Source organism: Brachionichthys hirsutus, unplaced genomic scaffold (assembly GCF_040956055.1).
Source record: "Brachionichthys hirsutus isolate HB-005 unplaced genomic scaffold, CSIRO-AGI_Bhir_v1 contig_240, whole genome shotgun sequence".
NCBI lineage: Eukaryota > Metazoa > Chordata > Actinopteri > Lophiiformes > Brachionichthyidae > Brachionichthys > Brachionichthys hirsutus.
In genome coordinates, this window is record NW_027181156.1 from 1 (window position 1) to 11000 (window position 11000).

Genomic DNA, 11000 nt, shown 5'->3' on the forward strand with positions numbered 1-11000 from the left:
TGTGGATTCTCATGTGACTTTTCAAACTGCCATTTTCTGAAAAAGCTTTGCCACAAGTCTTACAAATGAAAGGCTTCTCTCCAGTGTGGACTCTCATGTGGACTTTAAGGCGACTGTTTTTTGTGTGACACTTGCTACATACTCCGCAAACAAATGACTTCTTACTGGTGTTATCGTTTCCCTGGGTTTGGAACTGTTGCTCAATCTCACCATCTTGTCTGCTTGTTCCACCTCTTTCATCATGGCTGGCAGATACATGAGAGCTGTTAGAGATCAGCAGGTCAAAGTCTGCTGCTCCTACCACAGAGATTATAACCGGCATGCTGACAGCGGACTCGGTCTGCGCTGCACCATCTTCAGCTTTCATGCACAGAGTCTGAACGTCACTCTGGTCATTTTCCTCGTGAGTCGGATCCACCGTGACGACATGAGTCTCCTGCTTCAGTACAAGAGGCTCTCCCTCCGGACTGGTGAGGAGTTCCTCTGGTTCCTCCTTCGGGTGAGGAAGCTCTGGGTCCTCTTGCTTTATACTGGACTTCACCTCCTGGTTCCAGAGCTGCTGGTCAACAGGAGCCTCCACCTCCTCCTCCTTACAGGCATGAGGCTGTGGGCGATCTGGAGGGACAACAAACGGAGTATGACGCTACTGCGATGCCACAAACGTAGACTCATAAAGAAATGAGTCACAGCGTGATAATAAAATATGGACTAAATGATCGTAAAAACTTCCGTTTCATTGCTTGAAAATGGCGTTTCGTGTACCGATCCTGTGTAACTTCAACTCGGGTTGCAGGCGGAGATCCATCTGACGATTTCTGTCTTCTTTGTTTCTGACGACAGTTTTCGCTAAATATCCTCGTCAGCAGCTGTTAGTCTGTTTCTAGCAAAATCTCTCAAAGAGTCAAACGAAGACATTTTATTTAACTGAACTAAATACCAGAGAGCCAAATATAATGCCGACTTTCACTGACTTTACTCACTTGAAAATGGCGGCGCTACTAAAATTATTTGTTGACTTCCGGTTGTTGTCCCCCCCAAAAAACCTCCGACTAGGAATTCGTCCAAACATTTTTTTGTCCCTTCCGCTTTCGCTGATTGAATGGATTCAAAAATGTCCTGTTTCACATCAACAGAAAGAGGACACCAACTTCCACTTATTCCAGTGACTGAAAAAAAATCACAACACATCCAACCACAGAAAACTCAACCGGAGAAAATAAACATTATATTTATATACCACGTACTGTGAAAGGTGACCGAGGGGGAGCTGGAGCCTGTCCCAGCTGACCCAGAGTGGGAGGCAGGGTACACCCTGAACGAGCCGACAATTCATGGCAGGACATATAGAAAAATCAGGAAAACCACAAGAAGAAAATAATTCAATTAACTGATAATGTATTCAGAATCTCTACATTAAAATCCAGTTCTGTGGCTTTATAAAAGTAAAAATTTATTTAAAGTTTATATAAGCTTGGGAGGTTGTTTTTTTTTATTCAGGAAGCTTTTTGGGTTCGACAGCATGGAAACAAAAATCCAGTAATGTCTTACAAACACGTGAAACTAAAAGTAAAAAGTGTGTGAACACACAGAAGTGGGGTTGGGAATTGTATCAAAAATGTTTGATTTAATTTTGGATAAAGACTTTTTCCACTTTAGCTGAAGCCTGGTGCAGCCATCCTGAAGGGAAACATCTTGATAGCAGTTTAGAGTTGGATTTAAATAAAAGTGCATTCAAACCAAAAGTCTTAAAGAATATATTCCTATGACATTTGTAAAAATACAGATTTGGCCAAAATGATAAAAGTCTTCTTTGGCTAGCGAACAAATTTGCAACAAAATAAATCTTACTACATGAAAGTTTAATTTACCAAGCGTCCTTTTGGTAAACTTCAGTTTCTGCTCGCTTACTACGTTCGATAATGTCTCTGCAGCAAGAAGACAAAGTGATGTTTAATATATTTATTACATTTAACAATCATGAATAAACATTGAACACCATCATCATTGATGGAAAAATATTTATTGGAAACAGGTCCTGAAGACAAAACAATTTTAACAAACTCTGTCTCAAACATTTCTCTTCAGAGAATTTCTCAATCAACATTACAAAAATCATCAGTTCATATCCTGAACATTCCCCCCTAGATATTTCAAAGTAAGAGCATCTCACCAGGATGGAAGTTTTACAACTGTAAGGATTCTAAGCCCTGTGGCTTCTCATGTGGAATGTCAGTGACTGAGGGTGTGCAAAAGCTTTGCCACAAGTTTTACAAATGTAAGGCTTCACTCCAGTGTGGATTCTCATGTGACTTTTCAAATTTTTATTTTGTGTAAAAGCTTTGCCACATGTTTTACAAATGTAAGGCTTATCTCCAGTGTGGATTCTCATGTGAGTTTTCAAATGTTGATTTTGTGTAAAAGCTTTGCCACAAGTCTTACAAATGAAAGGCTCGTCTTCAGTGTGGATTCTCATGTGAGTTTTCAAACTGCCATTTTCTGAAAAAGCTTTGCCACAAGTCTTACAAATGAAAGGCTTCACTCCAGTGTGGATTCTCATGTGACTTTTCAAATGTTGATTTTGTGTAAAAGCTTTGCCACAAGTCTTACAAATGAAAGGCTTCACTCCAGTGTGGATTCTCATGTGACTTTTCAAATGTTGATTTTGTGTAAAAGCTTTGCCACAAGTCTTACAAATGAAAGGCTTCACTCCAGTGTGGATTCTCATGTGAGTTTTCAAATGTTGATTTTGTGTAAAAGCTTTGCCACAAGTCTTACAAATGAAAGGCTCATCTCCAGTGTGGATTCTCATGTGACTTTTCAAACTGCCATTTCCTGAAAAAGCTTTGCCACAAGTCTTACAAATGTAAGGCTTCACTCCAGTGTGGATTCTCATGTGACTTTTCAAACTGCCATTTTCTGAAAAAGCTTTGCCACATGTTTTACAAATGTAAGGCTTCACTCCAGTGTGGATTCTCATGTGACTTTTCAAACTGCCATTTTGTGTAAAAGCTTTGCCACATGTTTTACAAATGAAAGGCTCATCTCCAGCGTGGATTCTCATGTGACTTTTCAAATTATGATTTCGTGTAAAAGCTTTGCCACAAGTCTTACAAATGAAAGGCTCATCTCCAGTGTGGATTCTCATGTGAGTTTTCAAACTGCCATTTTGTGTAAAAGCTTTTCCACATGCTTCACAAATGAAAGGCTTCTCTCCAGTGTGGACTCTCATGTGGACTTTAAGGCGACTGTTTTTTGTGTGACACTTGCTACATACTCCGCAAACAAATGACTTCTTACTGGCGTTATCGTTTCCCTGGGTTTGGAACTGTTGCTCAATCTCACCATCTTGTCTGCTTGTTCCACCTCTTTCATCATGGCTGGCAGATACATGAGAGCTGTTAGAGATCAGCAGGTCAAAGTCTGCTGCTCCTACCACAGAGATTATAACCGGCATGCTGACAGCGGACTCGGTCTGCGCTGCACCATCTTCAGCTTTCATGCACAGAGTCTGAACGTCACTCTGGTCATTTTCCTCGTGAGTCGGATCCACCGTGACGACATGAGTCTCCTGCTTCAGTACAAGAGGCTCTCCCTCCGGACTGGTGAGGAGTTCCTCTGGTTCCTCCTTCGGGTGAGGAAGCTCTGGGTCCTCTTGCTTTATACTGGACTTCACCTCCTGGTTCCAGAGCTGCTGGTCAACAGGAGCCTCCACCTCCTCCTCCTTACAGACATGAGGCTGTGGGCGATCTGGAGGGACAACAAACGGAGTATGACGCTACTGCGATGCCACAAACGTAGACTCATAAAGAAATGAGTCACAGCGTGATAATAAAATATGGACTAAATGATCGTAAAAACTTCCGTTTCATTGCTTGAAAATTGCGTTTCGTGTACCTATCCTGTGTAACTTCAACTCGGGTTGCAGGCGGAGATCCATCTGACGATTTCTGTCTTCTTTGTTTCTGACGACAGTTTTCGCTAAATATCCTCGTCAGCAGCTGTTAGTCTGTTTTTAGCAAAATCTCTCAAAGAGTCAAACGAAGACATTTTATTTAACTGAACTAAATACCAGAGAGCCGAATATAATGCCGACTTTCACTGACTTTACTCACTTGAAAATGGCGGCGCTACTAAAATTATTTGTTGACTTCCGGTTGTTGTCCCCCCCAAAAAACCTCCGACTAGGAATTCGTCCAAACATTTTTTTGTCCCTTCCGCTTTCGCTGATTGTATGGATTCAAAAATGTCCTGTTTCACATCAACAGAAAGAGGACACCAACTTCCACTTATTCCAGTGACTGAAAAAAAATCACAACACATCCAACCACAGAAAACTCAACCGGAGAAAATAAACATTATATTTATATACCACGTACTGTGAAAGGTGACCGAGGGGGAGCTGGAGCCTGTCCCAGCTGACCCAGAGTGGGAGGCAGGGTACACCCTGAACGAGCCGACAATTCATGGCAGGACATACACAAAAATCAGGAAAACCACAAGAAGAAAATAATTCAATTAACTGATAATGTATTCAGAATCTCTACATTAAAATCCAGTTCTGTGGCTTTATAAAAGTAAAAATTTATTTAAAGTTTATATAAGCTTGGGAGGTTGTTTTTTTTTTTATTCAAGAAGCTTTTTGGGTTCAACAGCATGGAAACAAAAATCCAGTAATGTCTTACAAACACGTGAAACTAAAAGTAAAAAGTGTGTGAACACACAGAAGTGGGGTTGGGAATTGTATCAAAAATGTTTGATTTAATTTTGGATAAAGGGGTTTATTCAAGACTTTTTCCACTTTAGCTGAAGCCTGGTGCAGCCATCCTGAAGGGAAACATCTTGATAGCAGTTTAGAGTTGGATTTAAATAAAAGTGTATTTAAACCAAAAGTCTTAAAGAATATATTCCTATGACATTTGTAAAAATACAGATTTGGCCAAAATGATAAAAGTCTTCTTTGGCTAGCGAACAAATTTGCAACAAAATAAATCTTACTACATGAAAGTTTAATTTACCAAGCGTCCTTTTGGTAAACTTCAGTTTCTGCTCGCTTACTACGTTCGATAATGTCTCTGCAGCAAGAAGACAAAGTGATGTTTAATATATTTATTACATTTAACAATCATGAATAAACATTGAACACCATCATCATTGATGGAAAAATATTTATTGGAAACAGGTCCTGAAGACAAAACAATTTTAACAAACTTTGTCTCAAACATTTCTCTTCAGAGAATTTCTCAATCAATGTTACAAAAATCATCAGTTCATATCCTGAACATTCCCCCCTAGATATTTCAAAGTAAGAGCATCTCACCAGGATGGAAGTTTTACAACTGTAAGGATTCTAAGCCCTGTGGCTTCTCATGTGGAATGTCAGTGACTGAGGGTGTGCAAAAGCTTTGCCACAAGTTTTACAAATGTAAGGCTTCACTCCAGTGTGGATTCTCATGTGACTTTTCAAATTTTTATTTTGTGTAAAAGCTTTGCCACATGTTTTACAAATGTAAGGCTTCACTCCAGTGTGGATTCTCATGTGACTTTTCATATTATGATTTCGCGTAAAAGCTTTGCCACAAGTCTTACAAATGAAAGGCTCATCTCCAGTGTGGATTCTCATGTGACTTTTCAAACTGCCATTTTCTGAAAAAGCTTTGCCACAAGTCTTACAAATGTAAGGCTTCACTCCAGTGTGGATTCTCATGTGACTTTTCAAACTGCCACTTTCTGAAAAAGCTTTGCCACATGTTTTACAAATGTAAGGCTTCACTCCAGTGTGGATTCTCATGTGAGTTTTCAAATGTTGATTTTGTGTAAAAGCTTTGCCACAAGTCTTACAAATGAAAGGCTCATCTCCAGTGTGGATTCTCATGTGAGTTTTCAAACTGCCATTTTGTGTAAAAGCTTTTCCACATGCTTCACAAATGAAAGGCTTCTCTCCAGTGTGGACTCTCATGTGGACTTTAAGGCTACTGTTGTTTGTGTGACACTTGCTACATACTCCGCAAACAAATGACTTCTTACTGGTGTTATCGTTTCCCTGGGTTTGGAACTGTTGCTCAATCTCACCATCTTGTCTGCTTGTTCCACCTCTTTCATCATGGCTGGCAGATACATGAGAGCTGTTAGAGATCAGCAGGTCAAAGTCTGCTGCTCCTACCACAGAGATTATAACCGGCATGCTGACAGCGGACTCGGTCTGCGCTGCACCATCTTCAGCTTTCATGCACAGAGTCTGAACGTCACTCTGGTCATTTTCCTCGTGAGTCGGATCCACCGTGACGACATGAGTCTCCTGCTTCAGTACAAGAGGCTCTCCCTCCGGACTGGTGAGGAGTTCCTCTGGTTCCTCCTTCGGGTGAGGAAGCTCTGGGTCCTCTTGCTTTATACTGGACTTCACCTCCTGGTTCCAGAGCTGCTGGTCAACAGGAGCCTCCACCTCCTCCTCCTTACAGACATGAGGCTGTGGGCGATCTGGAGGGACAGCAAACGGAGTATGACGCTACTGCGATGCCACAAACGTAGACTCATAAAGAAATGAGTCACAGCGTGATAATAAAATATGGACTAAATGATCGTAAAAACTTCCGTTTCATTGCTTGAAAATGGCGTTTCGTGTACCTATCCTGTGTAACTTCAACTCGGGTTGCAGGCGGAGATCCATCTGACGATTTCTGTCTTCTTTGTTTCTGACGACAGTTTTCGCTAAATATCCTCGTCAGCAGCTGTTAGTCTGTTTTTAGCAAAATCTCTCAAAGAGTCAAACGAAGACATTTTATTTAACTGAACTAAATACCAGAGAGCCGAATATAATGCCGACTTTCACCGACTTTACTCACTTGAAAATGGCGGCGCTACTAAAATTATTTGTTGACTTCCGGTTGTTGTCCCCCCCAAAAAACCTCCGACTAGGAATTCGTCCAAACATTTTTTTGTCCCTTCCGCTTTCGCTGATTGAATGGATTCAAAAATGTCCTGTTTCACATCAACAGAAAGAGGACACCGACTTCCACTTATTCCAGTGACTGAAAAAAAATCACAACACATCCAACCACAGAAAACTCAACCGGAGAAAATAAACATTATATTTATATACCACGTACTGTGAAAGGTGACCGAGGGGGAGCTGGAGCCTGTCCCAGCTGACCCAGAGTGGGAGGCAGGGTACACCCTGAACGAGCCGACAATTCATGGCAGGACATATAGAAAAATCAGGAAAACCACAAGAAGAAAATAATTCAATTAACTGATAATGTATTCAGAATCTCTACATTAAAATCCAGTTCTGTGGCTTTATAAAAGTAAAAAATTATTTAAAGTTTATATCAGCCTGGGAGGTTGTTTTTTTTTTTATTCAGGAAGCTTTTTGGGTTCAACAGCATGGAAACAAAAATCCAGTAATGTCTTACAAACACGTGAAACTAAAAGTAAAAAGTGTGTGAACACACAGAAGTGGGGTTGGGAATTGTATCAAAAATGTTTGATTTAATTTTGGATAAAGGGGTTTATTCAAGACTTTTTCCACTTTAGCTGAAGCCTGGTGCAGCCATCCTGAAGGGAAACATCTTGATAGCAGTTTAGAGTTGGATTTAAATAAAAGTGTATTTAAACCAAAAGTCTTAAAGAATATATTCCTATGACACTAGTTTAATTTACCAAGCGTCCTTTTGGTAAACTTCAGTTTCTACTCGCTTACTACGTTCGATAATGTCTCTGCAGCAAGAAGACAAAGTGATGTTTAATATATTTATTACATTTAACAATCATGAATAAACATTGAACACCATCATCATTGATGGAAAAATATTTATAGGAAACAGGTCCTGAAGACAAAACAATTTTAACAAACTCTGTCTCAAACATTTCTCTTCAGAGAATTTCTCAGTCAACATTACAAAAATCATCAGTTCATATCCTGAACATTCCCCCCTAGATATTTCAAAGTAAGAGCATCTCACCAGGATGGAAGTTTTACAACTGTAAGGATTCTAAGCCCTGTGGCTTCTCATGTGGAATGTCAGTGACTGAGGGTGTGCAAAAGCTTTGCCACAAGTTTTACAAATGTAAGGCTTCACTCCAGTGTGGATTCTCATGTGACTTTTCAAATTTTGATTTTGTGTAAAAGCTTTGCCACAAGTTTTACAAATGTAAGGCTTATCTTCAGTGTGGATTCTCATGTGAGTTTTCAAACTGCCATTTTCTGAAAAAGCTTTGCCACATGTTTTACAAATGTAAGGCTTCACTCCAGTGTGGATTCTCATGTGACTTTTCAAATGTTGATTTTGTGTAAAAGCTTTGCCACAAGTCTTACAAATGTAAGGCTTCACTCCAGTGTGGATTCTCATGTGACTTTTCAAATGATGATTTCGTGTAAAAGCTTTGCCACATGTTTTACAAATGAAAGGCTCATCTCCAGTGTGGATTCTCATGTGAGTTTTCAAACTGCCACTTTGTGTAAAAGCTTTTCCACATGCTTCACAAATGAAAGGCTTCTCTCCAGTGTGGACTCTCATGTGGACTTTAAGGCTACTGTTGTTTGTGTGACACTTGCTACATACTCCGCAAACAAATGACTTCTTACTGGTGTTATCGTTTCCCTGGGTTTGGAACTGTTGCTCAATCTCACCATCTTGTCTGCTTGTTCCACCTCTTTCATCATGGCTGGCAGATACATGAGAGCTGTTAGAGATCAGCAGGTCAAAGTCTGCTGCTCCTACCACAGAGATTATAACCGGCATGCTGACAGCGGACTCGGTCTGCGCTGCACCATCTTCAGCTTTCATGCACAGAGTCTGAACGTCACTCTGGTCATTTTCCTCGTGAGTCGGATCCACCGTGACGACATGAGTCTCCTGCTTCAGTACAAGAGGCTCTCCCTCCGGACTGGTGAGGAGTTCCTCTGGTTCCTCCTTCGGGTGAGGAAGCTCTGGGTCCTCTTGCTTTATACTGGACTTCACCTCCTGGTTCCAGAGCTGCTGGTCAACAGGAGCCTCCACCTCCTCCTCCTTACAGACATGAGGCTGTGGGCGATCTGGAGGGACAACAAACGGAGTATGACGCTACTGCGATGCCACAAACGTAGACTCATAAAGAAATGAGTCACAGCGTGATAATAAAATATGGACTAAATGATCGTAAAAACTTCCGTTTCATTGCTTGAAAATGGCGTTTCGTGTACCTATCCTGTGTAACTTCAACTCGGGTTGCAGGCGGAGATCCATCTGACGATTTCTGTCTTCTTTGTTTCTGACGACAGTTTTCGCTAAATATCCTCGTCAGCAGCTGTTAGTCTGTTTTTAGCAAAATCCCTCAAAGAGTCAAACGAAGACATTTTATTTAACTGAACTAAATACCAGAGAGCCAAACATAATGCCGACTTTCACTGACTTTACTCACTTGAAAATGGCGGCGCTACTAAAATTATTTGTTGACTTCCGGTTGTTGTCCCCCCCAAAAAACCTCCGACTAGGAATTCGTCCAAACTTTTTTTGTCCCTTCCGCTTTCGCTGATTGAATGGATTCAAAAATGTCCTGTTTCACATCGACAGAAAGAGGACACCAACTTCCACTTATTCCAGTGACTGAAAAAAAATCACAACACATCCAACCACAGAAAACTCAACCGGAGAAAATAAACATTATATTTATATACCACGTACTGTGAAAGGTGACCGAGGGGGAGCTGGAGCCTGTCCCAGCTGACCCAGAGTGGGAGGCAGGGTACACCCTGAACGAGCCGACAATTCATGGCAGGACATATAGAAAAATCAGGAAAACCACAAGAAGAAAATAATTCAATTAACTGATAATGTATTCAGAATCTCTACATTAAAATCCAGTTCTGTGGCTTTATAAAAGTAAAAATTTATTTAAAGTTTATATAAGCTTGGGAGGTTGTTTTTTTTTATTCAGGAAGCTTTTTGGGTTCGACAGCATGGAAACAAAAATCCAGTAATGTCTTACAAACACGTGAAACTAAAAGTAAAAAGTGTGTGAACACACAGAAGTGGGGTTGGGAATTGTATCAAAAATGTTTGATTTAATTTTGGATAAAGACTTTTTCCACTTTAGCTGAAGCCTGGTGCAGCCATCCTGAAGGGAAACATCTTGATAGCAGTTTAGAGTTGGATTTAAATAAAAGTGCATTCAAACCAAAAGTCTTAAAGAATATATTCCTATGACATTTGTAAAAATACAGATTTGGCCAAAATGATAAAAGTCTTCTTTGGCTAGCGAACAAATTTGCAACAAAATAAATCTTACTACATGAAAGTTTAATTTACCAAGCGTCCTTTTGGTAAACTTCAGTTTCTGCTCGCTTACTACGTTCGATAATGTCTCTGCAGCAAGAAGACAAAGTGATGTTTAATATATTTATTACATTTAACAATCATGAATAAACATTGAACACCATCATCATTGATGGAAAAATATTTATTGGAAACAGGTCCTGAAGACAAAACAATTTTAACAAACTCTGTCTCAAACATTTCTCTTCAGAGAATTTCTCAATCAACATTACAAAAATCATCAGTTCATATCCTGAACATTCCCCCCTAGATATTTCAAAGTAAGAGCATCTCACCAGGATGGAAGTTTTACAACTGTAAGGATTCTAAGCCCTGTGGCTTCTCATGTGGAATGTCAGTGACTGAGGGTGTGCAAAAGCTTTGCCACAAGTTTTACAAATGTAAGGCTTCACTCCAGTGTGGATTCTCATGTGACTTTTCAAATTTTTATTTTGTGTAAAAGCTTTGCCACATGTTTTACAAATGTAAGGCTTATCTCCAGTGTGGATTCTCATGTGAGTTTTCAAATGTTGATTTTGTGTAAAAGCTTTGCCACAAGTCTTACAAATGAAAGGCTCGTCTTCAGTGTGGATTCTCATGTGAGTTTTCAAACTGCCATTTTCTGAAAAAGCTTTGCCACAAGTCTTACAAATGAAAGGCTTCACTCCAGTGTGGATTCTCATGTGACTTTTCAAATGTTGATTTTGTGTA

At 40.1% G+C, this 11000-nt stretch overlaps 2 protein-coding genes across 2 annotated transcripts; both read right to left on the reverse strand.

Annotated features, from left to right (window-relative positions):
- Positions 1-7: 7 nt before the first annotated feature.
- Positions 8-4047, reverse strand: LOC137917343 (zinc finger protein 345-like; the record flags this gene model as incomplete). The annotated part of the gene is given in 4 exon segments (XM_068760131.1): positions 8-113; positions 2238-3747; positions 3895-3984; positions 3987-4047. Coding segments are annotated over 4 exon segments (1767 nt in total), but the record flags the coding sequence as incomplete, so codon positions are not given.
- A 1116-nt stretch (positions 4048-5163) lies between these two features.
- LOC137917342 (uncharacterized) lies at positions 5164-9221 on the reverse strand. The gene is made up of 3 exons (XM_068760129.1): positions 9179-9221; positions 8582-9031; positions 5164-6474 (listed from the first exon to the last, which is right to left on the reverse strand). Exons 1-3 carry the CDS (start codon positions 9219-9221, stop codon positions 5348-5350), a joined length of 1620 nt encoding a protein of 539 aa, XP_068616230.1. The 3' UTR covers positions 5164-5347.
- Positions 9222-11000: the final 1779 nt, after the last annotated feature.